The sequence below is a fragment of the Ciona intestinalis genome, chromosome 4, assembly GCF_000224145.3.
Source record: "Ciona intestinalis chromosome 4, KH, whole genome shotgun sequence".
Taxonomy (NCBI): domain Eukaryota; kingdom Metazoa; phylum Chordata; class Ascidiacea; order Phlebobranchia; family Cionidae; genus Ciona; species Ciona intestinalis.
Window position 1 is genome coordinate 1,880,474 of NC_020169.2, and position 20,263 is coordinate 1,900,736.

The window sequence follows — 20,263 nt, forward strand, 5'->3', positions numbered from 1 at the left end:
AATAGGGGAAGATGGGACATTTTCATCATGTTTTCTCGTCCCATTTGGTAGTAAACAGATAACATCTAAAGAGTTATAAAACCGTAGTCTCACGACTCCCATAGACCGTTGTTAATTGTTTAAAACAAATTCAGGTTATTTGGATATTATGTACTAAAGTATCCCGGCCTACCCAAACCTACTATATTGTTATTTTTCCAAGATATTCGCAGGAATGTCTCTGTTAGAAAACTGGCAATTTGGGGAGTAAGAAGATCAGAAGTGAAGCTTGGAATACAGGACAAGCAAAACTGACGGTTCAAAATAAGGAAATCAAGGTAGGATGTGACGAAAAATTCCGGTTTATTAATTAAGAATTTTCCCCGAATCGAATAAATGAGAATTTCTGGGTAAACTTGAAAACCCAATGCCGCTATAAGCAGCTTACGACGGAAGAGCTATGCTATGTTTACGTGGTAAATTTCAAGTGAGAATAATGTATGAAGGGGAACTTAACATTAAGGCAAGCGAAAAATCGTTGCCATTGATTATACGTGTACCTGATACTTAACCAGCACTTAGAGTACGGCGTGAGGCATCGGCAGTCGTGAGAAAACGCTTTTAGACTTGTCGGCTACAAGAAAGTGACGGTATATAGCCCACCGTGGCCACTTTCTGTCAAACATCCGTGTTAGTGAACATAGAACTGTGTTGAAATCATAACAGGGTCTTAGTCGTTTTGCTGTAAGCGGTGCCGTATTATAGCTTCAAGTATCCTTTGTGCCAAACCAATGCTCGTAGGCTTAGTGAGATAAACCCCGGACCAATTCCTGATCCTGACCTAACTGTAAATCGTTCACAACAAAGATACGACTCGATCGTGGCGAGCAAACTCAGTATCAAAGCGCCGGTGCTCGAAATTCCAAACGTCTTTGATGTTTCCTAAACATATCGTCGCTGTTTTTCTCCACGCGTTCTTATAGCGATGACGTAAGTCTTTCCATAAATCATAGCGCAAAAATGGAAACGGTTACGTAACTAATACGGATGTGGTATGCACCGTGGAAACATGTTACGTTACTTTTAGTGCGCGTTACAAAATAGAGTGGGTTAGGGTAAAAATGTTTTTATTTTCGTTCTCTTTTATCGTTCTATTAATCTATTTGGTAATAAACAAAGAATATTACAGATTTAGTAGATTATGGGAAGATGGGACACATTTGCATTCTATTTTCTCGTTCCATTTGGTAGTAAACAAGGAATATGAGATACTATGCGCTAACACTATACATCTTAACCCATAGTAGCATAGCATGGATTTTTATTGTTTCTTGTTCCCTCCGTGCCGGGAATTGTTATCAGTCAAAACAAACGCAACGAATCGGCCAAAATCTGCTTGTTCACATGCAAAACTGTCAACACAAAAGTGACAATTACCGAGTTTACACGCATGTAAAATTATTGTAAGAAACCCGATAAGGAGACCTACTTTATCGGCCCCTTATCGTGGAGATTTGCAACACGCTCTAGCGTTTCAGCCGAAAGCTGTAAGCTTGTATAGTGTTATTGCTAATCACTGTTAGTTGTTGTTGTTGCTGAAAAATGAAGAAGTTATCAGCAAAAAAAGTTGAGTTAGTGTTGGCAGTTTAATAATACTGAGCCGTTGAAAGTGTTGGGTTAAAGATGCATCGAATACTGCTAGCTGGTTTGTGTTTATTCGTGGCACTGCATTTCGTGTACGCGCAATGGGACTCTGTTGGTGTAGAGACTAAACTCACAGTTGATCCAGTAAAACTTAAAGCTGTAAAGTCTGACAAGCAAGCCCATAGCCGTCTGAATGGATTTCTGACTGAAAATTTTAAAAATCGTGAATCTGCAAATGAATACGGACAATTTCACATCAGTAACAGAGAGGTGTATATAAAAGAACAAGAAACTGAGTTTCAAAAGCTACTGAGAGTAAACCAGATATCAAATATCGAAGCTGCCACTTTTGCTGGAATCGATGATGATCAACCAAGTGTTATTCGTGCTTTGTTGGAAAAGCCAAAATCTGCAGCGAAAGGATGTAATCTGCCTGGACAAAATGGCAACGTTGTACGGAGCCTTCGAAACAAAGGTAATAGGTTTTATCATTAGCTAATTATCCTTTTGTTTCTATGGATAAAGCAATTTAACCTTAACATGTGACGCGTGTGAGTACACCAGCACCGTCACGTTGGCCCGGCAGTTTTCGGCCACTTCTGTGAAAGGCGGTTCGTGTAATCTTGTTTTCTGCCCTGTTAGCCACGTTCAATCAACATTGGTCCACGGACAGGTGCGCTAATGTTACACCTGATAAGGCCCTGGTACTGATGGCTTAAAGCATAAAGCCAACAGAAACTGACAGGCATTAAAACTTTGCACGGTCGTTTAAATGTGTTTGAGGGGATGCCTTAGAGTCACCACGGTTGGTGCACTTGGGTAAGAGGTGGCGATATATTAAGCGCGAATGCCCGTGAATGTTAAATGCCTACAAGAGCCCTAGCGCTAAAACAGCGTTTTTGACACGTCCGTCTGTTTTGCCAGGGCATGTGCCAACATTTCTTGATAACCGCTCCTATTTAGTTACTGTGCTAAATGGTGACATCGGCATGCTTTGAATATTTGAGTTACGTAATTATCCTACTCCTAACTGATGATGTAACGCATTACATTGCCAGGGCGGATTCTGTACCAAGATGGGATGAATTTACTGCTACAGTTGCGTTACCACTTTGGTGTTCTGCCAGACTTCGAAAAAATAACATCAGCAATTATTTACGCCGCATTACCGGGTGGAAATGACCAGAAATCAAAGTGGTGGGAAGCACACAGTGGCCTCGAATACACTTTCCGTGTGTACGCAATCTCACAGCATAACTGGAACGAACTGAATTTAAAACTAAGAAGCGCATTAGCTCCAAACGATCGGTTTTCAAGCAACGAATTTTCCGACGAAATTGCTCATATACTTGGTGAAGAAATTTCTAATAGAACTGTTACATTTAACAGTGAACACGCTACTACTGATTCAACACATCCTCTCGACGTTCTACCGATTCTTAGCCAGTGGAGACGGGATTCAGTTCGCCATGGTACAGCATCGGCATGCAGATACATTCTTATGGTGACAAAAAAATATCAATCCGAATGGTCTATAAATTCCTCTGAAAACTGGGCAGTTAGCAAGTGGGAAAGTTTCGGTTCAGGCCAGCCCAGGCTCTTACTTGTGTCCATAGACAGTACACAATGTACACGGGCGATATCCGAAACTGATGATAATAGAAACGACAGCAAAAGCGTTGCCGGTAAAGGTAGCGCCACATCTGAAGTAAAAAAACACTCAAGCAGAGATACTGAACAGGCTGCCAGTACGCGTAAGCGTAAAACTCGTATGGCTACACGGAGCACTATTTGCCAGCGACATTCAATGTGGGTGGACTTTGAAGAGATGGGTTGGTCAGATTGGGTCATAGCTCCACGGGCGTTCCAGTCCTACAGATGCGCGGGGGAATGTCCTTTTCCATTAAGCGGCAAACTAAACGGTACCAACCATGCAATGTTAATGACAATGATGAATTCTGTAGATCCGTCTAACACCCCAATGCCTTGCTGTGTACCTACCCGGCTGAGTTCTGTATCTATGCTGTATTTGGATAAAAAGGACAACGTTGTGTTGCGCCTGTACGAAGATATGGTAGTAGAGGCTTGTGGCTGCAGATGAACATTAAATTAAACCGAACTACTGTACGGAATTTTTGCTATAGAGTTATTTGACTTTTTGTGTTGCAGCACACGTAGATTTTATCGTTGCATTTTAAACCAAACGCGCCCACAAAGGCTTTTACCTTTAAATTTAATAAAACGATGAATTATTAAGCAGTTGCTCCGTGTGATGATATTGATCTAAAAGCGAGTTGGGCGACAGCCTGTCAAAGTGTCAGTCTAACGATTGGCGTGTGACTTATATAAGGAAGTTAATACAAAACTTTAATTTTCCGATACAAAAACTCACGCCAATACACTGCATTTGCCAAAATGTTTTACATGGTAAAAAGTGATGACTAATTTAGTTAAAAGCATGTGTCCCACGCGAGTCGGCCGTCAGTGTGACATAAACAGGACAATATGCACGTTTTGTTGGAAGTTATATTAAAAGCCGTTTACGAAGCTGTAAATTTTTACGTGTCTATGTATTAAACACCCACACACATATAAAAATCTCGCCCACGTTTGTGGTGCAAATTAAAACTCTTTTCAGACGGTCGATTACGTATCCTGATATTTTTATCCCAGTTATTGCGTAAGTGAACAGTCACCGGTATCTTATTGTTCAATTTCGCGTAACCTAGACTCTATACCACCGGTCACAGCCGGAATTAAAGCGTCCAATCCAAGTACTCAAAGCTAATAAACAATTATTATATCTGCGAGACAGAGAAAGTGCCTGCTGTAAAAAGAGTTTTACTGCTTCCTGATATTGGCATCGGCATTTCAACGGTGGCGGTAACAAGACTGATCGTATGACACCTTCGCACCTGGCTGTGGGAAAATGATACATGTCGTTTACGGCTGTTGGTATGCGCTTTTCCAGCGAAGGTGGTGTACATTATCTCGTGCACTTTCGAAGTGGCCAGGTATACGCTTGTTTTGAACAGTTTCCGAATGTCTGTATGGGGTCAACCCGCGCCCACGGACCTATGGTGTACTGTTGCAGGACCACACGCACTCACCGTTATATGCGTTGATGGGATCCCGAACCTGCCAAAAAATATTCTTGGACGTCAATTTCAAAATGCCAGGAAACCGCGTATAACACCCCAAAATAATGATGGATGCTCGCCAGCCGTAATATGCCATTTCCGAAAAATTTTCCTGTCAGCGCAACGAGATTCGGCTATGATATAGACCATTTGGACTCCGGCCAGCAGCGAAAATGAAGGCTGTTTACCAAGCGTGTATATGAATACAGATACAAGGCTCGGCATTGTCAAGCACTAATGACTGCTACCTGTCTGTGCTGGGGCATCTGGAGACACTTACACCGCTCCAATTGCGCATGGCAAGCAAATAGTTGCACCTTGTTTTCAACCGCGTAACCAGTTCAACTAAATAACTTTGCAATGGTCCTTAAAATCTAGAATAAAACTTGTAACCGCAGGTGCACTTCGTGTGCTGTGGTTGCGCATTCTATTGTGGAAGTGGCCCCTTCCTGCAACAGTACACCCTGGGGGTTAGGGTATTGGGCAATTAGCCAAACCAATCAGGCTTATTTTTAGGTTTGGATACGGTGTGGAACGACAGAGGTACAGTAACTTCGCAAATGGTAATTGTCATTTTCGGCAAACCTTTTTGTAATAAATAATAGTTTTTCAAACATTCATACGTTTGATTTTGCAAACGTATGCATAAATATTCGGAATCATAACTATTAAATAATATTCCTATGTCTGATACTTGATAACGTATGACATTTGCTTAGATGGCGCACAAGTTAAATTTATGAACGTTATGCAAACATGGGATGCAACAAAATCGATTTATCAAGCAATAAACTCCACTAGACAAAAGCTTCATTTTCCCAGCTCGACCCTGAATAGAACACAAAGTTTTTACAAAGACGATAGACGATATTACAGACGTGACAGCACTTACGACTTGACGTTGCGTCCCTACGCAAACTTACCTAAGTTTGCCAATAACGTGCCGCCCATTATTTATGGCTGTAAATACGATTAATTTCGTCTGGCGAATTAATTAAATTTGGCCACCCAAAAGCTCGGGTTTAATGTTTGGGGACGCTGCTTTAACTTTTTAAACGGGAACGGTCTACTTATAGCACTGGCCATTATAACTAGAAGAGCAAACAAACTGTGACAGGGAACGACTCGAGCCGTCGCCTACTTCCGGGTGCGGTTAAAAGCTTTTAAATACGAGCCACGTAGTATTCGCGAGTGCATGCCGCACCTACCACACCCTAGCCGGGGTATTTTAACGCCAATGTTTCCCTAATCCGACGATGTTATCTGTAAAATACGGCATAGAGCCAAAGAAAACGACTGGCAGAAAAACAAACCTAACGTACTATTGTAGAACCGCGAGAGGGCAACAGAGCGTCACATTTCGCTTCGTTTGCTACACGCAGAGAGAACCCAGCCTACGTGCCCAAGCCTTGATCGACACTGATAAACATCATTAAATCGACAAAATAAGCACTGAATGGCGGATATTGTACCGCCAAGCTTGCTTATCTTATGGCTTTACACGAGAGTGGGCTCGAACCAAGGTGTTCCGTATGCTTAGCTGTCGGGCTGTAAATGTAATAGCATTTAAGTATCGTTTCTTTATTTACTCAGCTGAAAGCAATTCTCGCATGTCTTAATTGAATTATGAATGACAACAAATACCACGCAGTCAATAATCGTGGAAAAGTTTCAGTTATCTTTGGGGAAGCACAATAAAAAATCAAGCTGCGAAAAAACGAAAGATACGGCTAAAAAAAGACAAGTAAAAAAAACAATTTTCCCATCGCTCCGTCCGGAGTTACGAGACCAGAAGCAGATTGTAAAAGGCTGGGGAACGCAGTAGATTATAAATATACCTTCGTTATTCAGTTGTGATATTGAAAAAAGGCTGCGGAACGAAATATAAGCCTTGGCTGATGCCTACGTATTCAGTTTATTCCGAGTCGCGAACTACACGGAACAAATATGTCTGAGCAGAGGCATGTATTGTAAAGCATTTGTTCGGACTAGTTCGTATGTCTTCCTTAGAAAAGCTGTAATAGTCGAAAACTAACGTGATTTTTAGTTGTCATTTTTTAAAACAAAAGTTCGACGACAAATTATTCAGTTTCTAAAAGATAGTAAATTTTATTCGGATGATGAAAGAATGGTGTGGGCGAAATAAGGTTTGTACGCGACTGAGAAAACGCAAGTTACACAAGCGCGGGTGCGTTGTCAAAAGAAGGCCGATCGAAGCAAAAATGTACCGGTTGGTTAGCGACGGACATGTAGACGGGGAACGACAGTTGGCGGCGCGGTACATCGGAAATGCTCAGTCCGTTTGGCGGGAATTAGCGACGACAAGGCCGGCGGAATTATAAATTGCTCCCGAGGTTCTAAAGTAAATTTGTTCCGTTTTAGTTCAAAATTACTGCTAACTAGGCTTGGGAAAGGTTAAGACTATTAGGCGTTTATTATTTAGTTAGCAAAGTCACGAACGAGCAATTTGGAATTATAAATGAGTTGAATACCGCAAATTAGCTAATATAGCAGAACAGCCATCAATTGGTTAGCAGAGGAAACCCGGTGTATAGTGTAGAAGTTAACAATACCTTTTATCCAGCGTCGAGCTATAAATACCCGCGATTAGTTCATCCGTCGGTTTAATTTGTCGAGACAGCCTTTGCTTTGTAACGTGGTCAAATCTAGCTTAGGAGAAGTGTTCGTGTTGTTAAAGTATTTTAATGTGTTGCGAAATGGTAAATAATGTGTGTTTTGACGCATACACCGAACTAGCAGTGGTAAAGTTCATGAATAAGTACCGGTGAATTAAGGTTCGGCTCTGGCTATGAAGTAGTGCGCTTGTGAAACCGATGTTTGATGCCAAACAACATTACGGGATCAGTGCTATGGTGCAAGTACGCGCCGTTTTAACTCGTACCGCACTAATTGGCGAATTGCGGGCGTTTTCGGGATTTTTTTTGAAAAACAAAACACCAGCTAATCATAACCGCTGAGCAAATAGACCGTCGGCAGGTGTTTCTTACTGGGCGTAAATATTTACCGTTCTGCGCTGTCAGTCGAAATGCATTTGTTAACATATTTCGGAAAGCAACTGTCCCGGTTCGGATAAGCGAGCGCTGGAAGAAAACAACCGACGAACGCTCACTGTGGCGTGCCGGCGAAGCGGGACAACCGATAAAACAAACCTCCAAAAGTGATTCGCAGTACGTTTCCGTATCAAAGTCGCGATTCTAAATTCGCCAGGAATTCCTCAGAAGTTTTGAGTAAGCTTGGGCTATTGTTTCGTTTTTACCAGGGCCTTCTCCCTTTTAATATCCATCCCATCTAATTGTTGCGCGCGCCGGCGTAAGACGGGGCCATTATACCTGGGCTCGCAGAGAAGGTGCGCTGCGAACGCGGTCGGCGCCATTTGGATGTCTTGTTTCGGGCCGGCGCCGACTGGGCGGGATCGAGGTGCAGACCTGGTTGCGAATAATCGATGAAAAGACATTCAGGGTGTTGACTCATTGTTTTGTACTGGCTTCGCTTTTTATCTTAACACCACAAAAATAGCCAAGCGCGTGTCCGAGTTGTTGTATGTGCATTGGGATTAACGTTCCGCTACCCAAGCCAAGCCAGAGACGAGCGTTTGAACAGGTAGAATGACACTCGCATATTGGTCAATGTGAGCCTACTGGTCTGACATTTCTAACTATAACACTTTTCCAAGCGATTAAATATTCTAGTACAAGCGACTGTTAAAATAAAAATGTACAATTTCTACCTATCCGCTACACTGTCAATGCCTACTGATCCGGAAAATATAGCAATCTATTCTTATCGGTCGCATTTGTTTAGCCGCTTTGGGAAAACCCATTACGCTTACTTCTTAAAAGTGTTCAATGTGCCGAGACCACAAGTACCAGGAAATTGTTTGAATATAACTTGTTCCCAAACATGGTGTCCTCGAGCTACGGTTACTCGCCTGATAACTTAGGCGCGATTTTCCGCTATCCTTCAATTTTGAAATTCGACAGCATTGTATGAGTGACAGGTGAACATCGCTATAGCCTGCGCCTATATCGTTCCCAAGTGACCGTAGGTAAAGCGCGACCTAGTTATAATGTAGGTGCGAGCAAGCGTTTGTATGCGGCAGTTTGGGTGGCCGCTGCTTTACAAGCCGCAAAAATAACAAACAAAACGTCGTGTAATCGGTTTTAGATTTGTTCACCAATCGTTCCGCCAGAAAGATGAGACGTTTTTCGAGGCAGGGGTACCTTGGGGCAAGTCCTGAATGTGTAATGAGGGTGTTTTTAAAGCTGAGAGGTGTTATTGTTCAGTACAGGGCTTACAGGAGCGGCCTTAGAGTGCTGCAAGACTGGATACGTTTACTTATGATAATACAGCAGCTCCTTTCCGCAAAGAGCTGGTAATCTATTAACTTACCTTTGTTTTCGCCAGGTCAAACGTATCTAATAGTTGCCGCTGAAAACCAACATTCGATTCCTGGAACTAAAAGGATAATCTTATAAGACGACCAAAGATTTTGCTCGTTGTAGCAGCGAAACCACATATAGGTAAGAGTGTGCACCCGGATGTCCATTGGCGAGTTATTATCGCCCGTAGCACTACAGCACTGTAATTATTTGCACGGTCGTAAGGGCGGTTGTTAATCAGCCGAGTCGTTAGCTTGCAGCGCGTCCCCCACTTTGAAAGTGATTTGTAAGTCGTTCAGTGCCCCGCTCTAATGATAGTCAACTTGTCGGTGTTGGTCAGATAAAACGTATCATTCGGCAACCGCAAGTCCCTTACGACAAGAGGTTTCACGCGACTTCCACTTAAATCCTGGATCGGTGCGTCAGTCAATTGCTGGATTAAAATAATTCATGGCAATTAAATTGAAAGGCCCACCTGGTTCTACCGCTTATCCTTCAATTTCAAAATCTTGTTTAAAACTGTCAATCTAAAAATTCATTCGAAAACTTGAACAGTAAACTTAGGTTTACTTGGCAACGAAATATGAGGCAAAAATTGCTAAGGTTTTCATTAAAAATCACCGTCACATGTATAACAGAGACCCGTTTCTCTTATGAACGAGCATAAGGCACCAGCGTGTAACCCTAGCTTAGATGATATGCCTGCGGGAAACTATGGATGGTCAATCCGCCGAATCAATCTAAAGTTTCAGCCACATTGCCATTCTTTACGAATCCATTTTGAGCCGCTTCCGTCCTTTCGCTTCCACGTGGTTGTGGCGCTGCGGTGTAGGTATTCGCATCAGGGCCGGTCTAATTAACGAAACAAGACGTCTAACCTTCCAGCCCAAAGGATTGTGTAACAAAAGTTATTGTGTCGCTCTAGCCACGGCGGAGCCAGTTACCATTTTGTGAATCCAAAACCGCGAATCTGTCACACGAATTAATGCACAAGTATAAAACTATGTTGAAATCGCAGTAATTTTAAATCGTTGCTGTTTGGATATGTTCGACATTTTTAAACGCTGCAATTTTAGGTTAAATCGATAAAACAAACTAGCTAAAGAGATTTAAACGTTTTTTAATCTGCTGTTTTAACCTGAGATAGTTGTAGGTTACATGTACAATGCCTACTCAGTGGTTTCAAATTAGTTTTGACGTGTTTTGCTATGCAGAAATGCGACAGCAAACGGTAAGGGCAAATTTGTTTTGTTTTGGCCAACAAGAAAACCTGACCTAATAATCCAATTTTAACCGGGCTTACCCAATGCATAAGCTAGCGTGAAATCGAAGGTACGCCCAAATTACTTCAGTTCTAAAGCCAGGGAGTAATAATTAACGTAATATTTCAGTAGGCAGCGCGTGTATTTGGAACAAAAGTCGATTTTTATTAGTCGGTAATGTGTTTGCCCGCCATGCATGTACTCTGCCAGGATTACTCGTATGTTCATATTCGCAGTTGCCTCACCCCGCTAGTAAAGTCGGCCCAGCCCCGTTTACTTATCGCCCCTTGCCACCCAAAGCGCCGTTCCCAGATCAGGCGTTTGAAGGGATTAGCCTTTTTGAGTTTATAAACCGACACAGTTCAAAATCATTACAGATTACTGCAAATGGCCTGTGTGCTGGATTTAAAAAAAGGTTGTTTTTGCCTTCGTGGCTGATGGATGCTTAGAGCGAGCAATTATTGGATACGTTCACAAATCCGTGCGTGCTTCTAAAACGTACTCTGTCATTTCGATGCCGATTTCACGAGCATGGCTGTACTAAGCACCGCACCCTTCCGTTTGAAGGCCGCCGAAAAAATAAGCAATGTACGTCGTTGGGCGAACGATTTACGCGGGATGTCAAAAGTTCTGTCACAATTATACGGATCACAACGCTAAGAAGCGATTACGCGGACAATCCGTCGCGAAATGCCGCTGAATGAAAGCTATTGTGGGGCCGCGCCCGCAAATTGTAGGTTCAACTTAATAGTCCCACTGCTATTCAGATATACTAATACACAGAAAATGTCCGCGGCCAATGTATTGCGCATGGGACACGGATGTGCAAAGTGTGCATTTTGTGCAACGTCGTCGCAATAAGTTACACAATTGAGGCGGTCCGGAAAGTTACCGCGTGAAAGTTGACTCTCCAGGAAAGGCGGCAAATTAGCCGAGCTTTGAGAAGCGAGTCGCCTACTATTGGCGCCACTGGTCGGGTTAAACCGTAATCCCTATAACATCTACTGACTAACAGAGGCGCCTGCCTTTAACCAGCCGCTGACCAGTTAGCATTTGTTCATGCTTCCTACGATAGCGGTCCGGTGCGAGCTTACACGGCTTTAGGACATTCCTACGAGCGGCGGCGTAACGCGAACCGCTAATAGTGGATTTTGCATTGCGCCCGTCCGACAAATGGGGAGATTAATACAAATGAACGAAACTTCAAACACGCGGAAGACAATACACGTAGACGGCGACCAATTTCGGTTCCGTGATTCACATGCTCCCTCGTCCGTGTAAAATGAAAATTTGGAGTAAGTTATTCCTCATTTAGTGTTACCTTCATTATATTAGGCTGTAGAATAAAACCTATTGAATCGACTGACCGCATGAATCGCTTATCGGTGATATAATGGGTTAATAATTATGAAAATTTCCTAGTGCATTATCAGCTAATAGAAATCAAACCGGTAGTTAATTATTAGTCGAAAGTTGCCCCATCAGACAGTCAGCCACGGTTTCCGAGCTATACTGGTTCTGCACTGAACGATTATAAGCGAAAAACTGCGCAATGCTATATTTACTTCTATGTTTGCGCTTGGCAGTAATGAAAATTAAATTGCTCTGATGTTGTGCAATGCTATGCAACTTATAGCGGTTTCGTGTATAATGATCTAATAATTGGCCGAAAAACAATCAAAATTTCAAGTATTACGTATATTGTTGTTGGTATACCTAATTATTCAAAATCGTATTGAAATCGTTGTCACTCTGCCCGTGACAGCGTGTGTGCGGTGGCTTTGTGGCTGCGAACCAGTGAATAGAGAAGCCTATCGACTTGCTTTGTTTGCGCAGAAGTATTAAGTGCATTTGCCTTTCCACCAGCAAGGAAATCCGGTACCACGACTGGCCAGATATGAACGATTACACAGAGCAAACAATAGCGAGGAGAGGTACATGTATGGTATAGCATGCTCAGGGTTTGAGATGATTTTAGTGCTGTCGGTCAGTGGCAATTTCCCATGAACAGCTTCAGGCTTTTTCATTCGCTTTCCACCATATATTAGTTTGTGTACGTTACGCTACTACGGTCCACCAATAGTCGGTTTGTCGTTGAGTCTTAATTGTATCGGACTATGTTATGCACATTTCCCGTGTGGGCGTGTTTGCAGGTTATGTTTGTTTAGCGGTTTAGTTATCTCAGTTATTTGTTCTTATTACATTACTCGGCGATCTCCGGCGAAAAATTGCATCAGAAACTAGAAAGGGCAAAGCAATACCCATGTTCGTATGAAGTAGCACGATTTACTACATTGCGCCCTATTTACGCTCCAGGTCGACTGATCTAGCAAGCTAAAAGGCCTTTGCGGTTGGAACGATGCCTCATTAGGTGGTTTTCCCTTTCACCGTTGTCATATTTGTCTATCTTAATTTACCCTCCCCGACATAAGCTGACAGATAGGTCAGAACGCACGCTGCACTACAGCCTTTCTCCGGGACCAAATCTCTTGCCCCGGAATGCCGGATGCATGGGGTCTTAAAAACGCGACTGTATACAATGCAGGTTATGCGTGCATGTCGTGGTATTGTAATTGACCCTGGACAACAGTGGATCCCAATACTTCCTGCCACCCTGATTTTATCCGGCCCGCACCTCCTTGCTGCGCTGTGGCCTTCACCAAGCGCCTTTACATTAGAGCAGCAGAGAGACGGCGTTTTGTAATCGAATCCGAATCAGATGTAGACAGGTACCTGATACCAATCTGGCCAATTACTTGGCGACGTATAGGGCAATTTGAATCCTGTTATTACAGTCATTTACCTCCTATGGACGTGTGCATTGTGCAGCACTTGGACCGGGTATATTGTGTGCATCGGGCACAATTTACCAACGAGCCAGGATATTGCGAATTTCGAGTCAGAATCACTCTTGTTGCCCCATTTGGTGCTTGAGGCTTAAGTTACACCCAACCTTATAACATTGCGTCATTTCTCATACGCTCGTATCGTGTCTCTACAGTGACATTCGTTTATTCATTCCATAACAAACATATTTGGCTTAATCGCACCGCTTGTCTTTGATGAAGAACCATCAGGCATCGCTTTTGTTATAATGTAACTTTTCAGTAAACAGGATTGCGGTGTCGGCAGGGCGAGTTATCGAGCTGAGCAAATGGATTTAGCATTTAGCTATTCGCATGCCTCACCTAACCGCCGGACGCAATGAGATAACTGCGACTGAATTCCTTTGCGGACCCCGGACGCCTACTGAGTCACCCGGGTGTTCGCCAAAACCGCCGTTTTGTACGAACATGTAGCGATGTATGCTTGTTTCTACCCTTGCCTGCAAAGCGGGATTTCCACTCGCAGCACCCAAGCGAGGTTCAGTTCCGGGTGCTTGAAACTTTGCAACACCTCGGCGCCAACTTATAAGTTAATCCGTGGTTCATTATTTGCCCGGGGTGGTGGGCATGCGTGAACGTAAACCTCGCATGGCAGGCAGTCATCAATCATAGTCGAAAGCCGGCCGACAACAATAACAAACGAAAGCGAACTGTTGCTTAACCGCTAACCTTACAAGAAGAGTCTCGCTCGAAGAGATGCTTTCGCTTGCTGAACTTTAAACTAAAACCGCTCTGGCAGAGTTTCAAAGCGCGTACCTGTGTATAGGGTTGGCGAAAGACGGATAAATATTTACGCCGTTAACTGTTGCTTGTGTTTCCGACTGCGGACGAAACTGTATTGTCCAGCAGTTTGCTTTGGGTAAGCACACTGCTGTCAACCACTGTAACCCTGAGCGTCCGTTTCCGCCAACAGCAACGTCAGAGCGAGTCGTATTAGTAAACACGTAAACATAAACCGGTAAACGATTTATATTCTATACACAACGAGTTTAGATACGCCATTTTGTCGCGCTGGAAACGATTTTCTCCCTATGCCCGCAGTGTGTGGGAGCTGTAACGACCCGAGAATGATCCCTTTAATGCCCCCATGCCTTAGCTCTTAGCAATGTAAAGCAGCTTCTTACTGTGCGCTTTGTCACTTGCCTCTGCGTGCGTCACTTTCGCGTGATAACTGCGTGTTTACCACAACCGACATAGCTGGATACCTTGTTTGAAATTGTCGCTGGATTTTGACCTTGACGAAACCGTGAACAGTACTGAATATGAAGCTAATGCTGATCCGTAAAGGTGGTCTCTCTCGCGTCCTGTCTCGTCTTGAGGCGTCGGACGGGCCACGTTGTTAACCCGAGCAGATAGGGTTATGTTGGGTACTTAACATAACAGGGCCTTCATAGGTTACCAGGTAGTAAGCAGGCAGACGTGTACTTACTTCAGTTCTTTCTTTGATGGCGAATTCATCAAAAGTACAGAAGGAAAGAGCAGTAGGGATGCGACCCCGAAAATCGACAAGCATGTTGCTTTAACCTTACTCTTTACTGGCTAGTGCGAGGCTCACCCGGTCGCCCTCATCTTCCAGCTTGAGCATAATCTTATTACCTAAATACAGTTGACCGACAGTTTTAAACTGTTGGAATGTTGGCTTGCAAAAACAGTGTCCGTCACCAGGTCCACTGACCGACAGTTTACGCACACAGAGCAATTATAGCGAGTTTCTAACTGGCACTTTTAAAAGGATTAGCCTTTTGTAGTAAGCCGTTCGGACGTTGTATGGCAAAGTCAGATTAATATCAATGTTATCAGCAAACAGAGCTTAACCCCATATTGTTAATTGTAAATATATGTTACGAGATTTGTTAACAAAATCAATACCACCTCTTGAGCAAGATCTCGGTCTTGTTTGACGTCACAAATTACTCACGTACGCGACCCATCAAAGCGTAAACGAAGCTAACTTTCGGTACCGACAAAGGGCCTCGTAAAAGTCGCATTCGAGCCGCGTAATTGCACTTGAGTCTTGCACATAATGAATATTTCACTCCGCCGCGGTTTGCGGGTTCGGAAATTACGGAAGTGGTGTGTGTGCTGTGAGTTGAATGAAAGATATCAGGACGTTCTTACCAGGGCAGCATGCCAGTCACTCTGTGGCTGTTTACGATGGGCAATAATTGTGCAGTTGTTCATTAAACAAGCGCCTTCAAGTTGTGTGACGCGGCGCTTACTTCGTCAAAACAAACACAATCGCTACCAAGTCGAGAACTGGTTCCGCGGCGCAATTATGTGATTATGGCTGGCAGTGGTACGTAAACATGCCGTTGTGGGGAAAGGACCAAGCATGGTGTTAGCATGCACCACCACGTGTGTATTACTAAGTGGTAAATATATCGCGTTTTGTGCAGTTTGTTGAACCGTAATTTCTCGCACCGAGCGCTTCGGTTTAGACTTGATGAAAGCTGGAAGTCATGCGCGGTAGGTACAGAGGCCTTAGGGATGGCGTGGACTCAATCAAAGATGACCCGTTAGTGCAAATACATGGAGAGCTCCGAGGGTTGGCCTTTCAATTCGCGCGGCCGACACCTTTCGGCCAGTGCAAACAGATTAGGCAAATCGCCTTCATTGGGGAAGCGGTCTAACGCTTTGTTCGGTGCGGCCATTGCTTTAAGTCGGTGCTGAGGGTATTGTCTGGCTGAAATTAAGTGTTTATTTAATGTTGGATTTTCAAATGCGGAACGAGCTTTGCGGCTACGCAAATTTGTTCATTCGCGCAGCCTTAAAAGACTTTACGTGTATAAAGCGTGCGCCGCGTAAAATGACGAAATAAATTTTGCCTCGAATGACATTTAACGACAAATAAATTAATTGAAACCAAATTACGTCAGTTTAAGCCGATTTCAATGGATTGAAATCGATGTGACTTGAAATATATACGAATTATCAAAAAAAATCAAACCCGCTTACAGGTCGATAGTTTTATAACGATCGCTGGGATATTATTTTATATCATCCGAAATTCGATGATGATCAGCGTTTAGGGTGAACTGTTTGTTTGAAAGCGCAGTTGGCTACCAACCATACACGCTGCCCATCGTTCTCGAAAACTTCTTTCATCAGAGTTGCGGTCTCGCTTTTTTCGCCTCTTCTCTCGCTGACTTTGGTTCATCAGTTCGCTCGTGCAGACAGTGCTAGACCGTTTCTCGCTGCGGCAGTCCACAGCGGCAAGAACGCAGCGTGCGTCGCCTACAGTTTGTGTAAGTTCATATCTCAGTTAATCTTATTTTTTTCTTGCAGCTTTGATAGTCCCGCCGAGCGACTGTAATAACGTCAACCGTAGAAAGATGCGCATAGTTCAGTGCTGAGAAACACGAAGACTTGAAAAGGACTTGAACTAGAAAACCGCTGGATTTTATTGTGACAGAAGACAGCAACAGTAAAGTATGGTGGCGCTTACGGATTGGACTTTACTCGCGACTCTGGTGTTGCATTTTCTATTGGACGTGAGCTCGGGCCTCGTACCCAAGGTCGGCCGGAATAACTTGATACGGCAGGCCGCCAAATACACGAGCGACACCCGAGAGGAAGAGGACGCGATAGTCAACGAATATGAGAAAAGCCTGTTGAACATGTTCGGGCTTAAGCGAAGGCCCACGCCGGAAAAAGACTTCCAGGTCCCGCGTATTATGCAGCACCTGTACAAGGCGCACATGGGCGACTACTACGAGCCCGAACCTAAGATCGTGACGTCATGGGAAACCGGTTTTGATCTTCCGCATGAAGATATTGCGAGCCGAGTTAACACTGCTAGAAGTTATCACCACGAAGGTAAGGACTGTTTTACATTGTCATATATAGGAATGTGTTATAAACAGGTTTGCGCATGGCATAGTCAAACTCGATTTGAAAATTTTGTTTTCTCGGCTTAAAAGTTACTAATAGCGGGAAAATAGTTGTAAGAAATGCGTAGGTGGTCAGCAGCCTTAACTGAAATTAGGAACGCGATAACGTTATCACATTTGACACCTACCGCTAACTTAGTCATAACCAAACACACCAAACGGTTGCGGATATCTTTTAAGCGAGAACTATTTTGCCGCCTCTGACACAACCTATCGTACATAAAGGTATCGATAAGCGTTCAGCCAAATATAGGCATTTATGAATTTCGGGTTGCTCACGTAAAGCACTGGCGTACGTAAGTTTCTATTTTGGTTTGGAACCCTGGTCCCTATACGTAATGTATACATCGTTTTCGCGTTTCCTTCCTTCGCTCGCGGCTTTTGGCTTTATGATACGGCGCGGATTCATATCCACCAAGCTACTGGATTGGTGTCGAAGGCCTCGTGATTGTGATTAAGACGCTGGATATTAATTGGACCTGTGGTTGGAGCGATCTGCGGTATCCGGATTTGTAAATTAAGCATAGAATCAATGGGTAGATAAGGCGGAAACTTTTTAAAAATCATCAGGATTATGCGAGTGTAATTGTACGTCGAAGGCGACGAAATGGTAGGTTAACCAAGCCCGATTAAGGCTTCTACCCCTATATCTCTATTGGGCTAAATCACCGCGCATTTAACCGGTTGCTGCTTCGATACGCGCCGGTTGGCAGAAGTTCAAAGTCGATAGGGTTGGAACACGAAAGGCGGGTATAGCGGTGCTTGCTGTTGTGTTCACAGTCGAAGGCGCGTCGCGTCGCGATTGCTCCCGGAACAAAACGTACCGCGCTGTGTTCCTGGGTATATCAAAGTAAAAAAACTCTTTCAAGTTTTACTTTATCGCTTACCCGGGCCAATAAATCTTGTGTAAACGAACACACCATCCAGACGAAATAATGCAGTGTTGTTGGTTTAAATTTACAAAGCTGAAAGGGCGCGGGAGCCAGTAAAAACAAAGTTGTAGCTTATTACAAGCAGAGTAGCGTGTAGAGAATTCCTGCCCGAACAAACGAGTGGACGGAAGACCATTTCATATAGTCAACAGCTTTTAAGCAGATTGTCTACTGACAGTTTCTTCGACGGCGCCTGCCATTGTTTGGTCATAATTAGCTATTTATGATACAACAATAACAAACATGGTGCCGGGCGTCCAGGGGCGGGACGATTATGACGTTTTACCTTCCTATTGTTACCACCGCGAACGATACACTGCTGCGGCGGCTGAAACAATGCGAGTAAAACTCTTGTAATGGTCGCCTATAGAGCTTGGCGCGAGACACGCGCGACTTGTCGGACCCCATGTCGGCAGGCGGAGACCACTGGCGAGCCGGTTGTGGCAACATGTCCAAGGTCGAGCTATAAATGGACTCGGTGCCACGGCAAGAGACAGGCATTGCCGCAGCCGTCGAATGCCATATCGCGTTACAGAGTGACATAAACGCTGTTTGCTGTGGAAACAAATCCCTGTTTTTACTCATTAGCGCGATGGATGTGCCTTTTGTAAATCATGAATCTTTCCTACAGATAACGAGGAGCATTACCCCGGGATGCCGAGCAACCACATCCGGCTACGATTTGACATCAGTACGATGCCGAGTGAAGAGGTTATCGGCGCTGCAGAGCTTCTCCTGCATCGAGAGGCAGTGTGGCATCATGTAACATCAGGCCAAGGCCACATGCATCGCTTAAATATATACGAGATCGTCAAAATGCCTCCGGACGATGGGGGAAGAGCAGGGAGCCGTTTTGGAAGCCGACCCCAACCTATTACTCGGTTACTGGACACGAGACTCATAGACACCCGGAACACAACTTGGGAACGGTTTGATGTTAGTCCAGCTACCTTGCTATGGTCCAGGGTCGCGCATAAGGAGAACCATGGTTTAGTGGTCGAGGTGGTGCAAGAAGATGAACAAATACCGCCGCAAGGTGACGCTGAGCGACATGTGCGCCTGAAACGTGATATGCACCACGATGTTTCGGACCGAGAGTGGGTCCATCTAAGACCAATGCTTCTCACTTATTCGCACGACGGAAAAGATACCTCGCTGCGTCGGCGCAAACGTAGTAGTAGAAACCGCGACTCCTCTAACTCAAGTTCTGGAAGAAAAAACCGTCGGAAGAAACGAAAGCGTCGAAATGTTTGTCAGCGGCATGACCTCTACGTGGACTTTGCTGAGGTCGACTGGACAACTTGGATTGTTGCTCCACCGGGCTACGACGCCTACTATTGCCAAGGACAGTGCCCGTTCCCAATGTCGGATCATTTGAACGCGACAAATCACGCTATTGTGCAGACTTTAGTTAACGCCGCGAACTCAGCGCTCACGCCTAAGCCATGCTGCGTGCCTACTGAACTAGGAGGTGTACCTATGTTGTACCTGGATGACAAAAGCAAAGTCGTCCTCAAAAATTACCCTGAAATGACGGTGCAAGCTTGTGGGTGTAGATAGGGGACCGTCGCGGTATGCCGACCTGGCAGTGTCCTTTCAATTACCGAAACGGGGTTTCGATTTAGGTCGCGAACGACTGTGCCAGAGTGGCAGAGAAGGCGCCCCCGTATATCCACGAGGAGCAACGATGTCGAAGAATGAGGTGTGGCGAGGCGCCATCAAACTTCGGACGCCATAACAGCCAGAAATGACGCCCAGACAGCATTTCTTACTGTTCGTAAACTCTTGCCATGCGTATTTCTTTATAACTTCTGTAATATAAGAGCTTCTTTATATACCATTTCACACAAAGCATGCCCTTGTCATGTATTTAACAATACTTTGGACAATTAACAACAAACACATTGGGTTTTCAGGCGTACGCCACACTACGATATAATGAAACAAATGAGTTTTGTAATCTTCACATATTTTGCTCTTCGTATTTCCTTTCTGTGTCGATCTTCAGCATTCCCGCGTAAATAATTATAGTTATTTATTAACTTGTTGTTGTGTACATCGCTTGTTAAAAAGTTATTTTTTTTGCAATTTATATATTGAAAGTGTTAAATAAAAAATAACTTTGAAATCA

General features: G+C 44.0%; 2 protein-coding genes across 5 annotated transcripts; both read left to right on the forward strand.

The window, feature by feature from the left end:
• The first annotated feature begins 202 nt into the window (after window positions 1-202).
• Window positions 203-20,263, forward strand: bmp2/4 (transforming growth factor beta superfamily signaling ligand). Of its 4 annotated transcripts, NM_001078195.1 has the most exon segments (5): window positions 210-317; window positions 9,189-9,304; window positions 16,596-17,126; window positions 18,764-19,412; window positions 19,414-20,260. In NM_001078195.1, coding segments are annotated over 3 exon segments (1,131 nt in total). In that variant the 5' UTR covers window positions 210-317; window positions 9,189-9,304; window positions 16,596-16,741; the 3' UTR covers window positions 19,511-20,260.
• Window positions 1,658-3,882, forward strand: tgfbeta-na1 (transforming growth factor beta superfamily signaling ligand). The gene is given in 2 exon segments (NM_001078540.1): window positions 1,658-2,098; window positions 2,682-3,882. Coding segments are annotated over 2 exon segments (1,479 nt in total). The 5' UTR covers window positions 1,658-1,662; the 3' UTR covers window positions 3,725-3,882.

Excerpts from the sequence above, each read along its gene's own strand:
- bmp2/4 (XM_018811394.2), top strand. The coding sequence starts at position 16,742 with ATGGTGGCGCTTACGGATTGGACTTTACTCGCGACTCTGGTGTTGCAT. Across the intron at positions 17,127-18,763 it reads TAGAAGTTATCACCACGAAG|ATAACGAGGAGCATTACCCC; the intron begins GTAAGGACTGTT and ends TCTTTCCTACAG.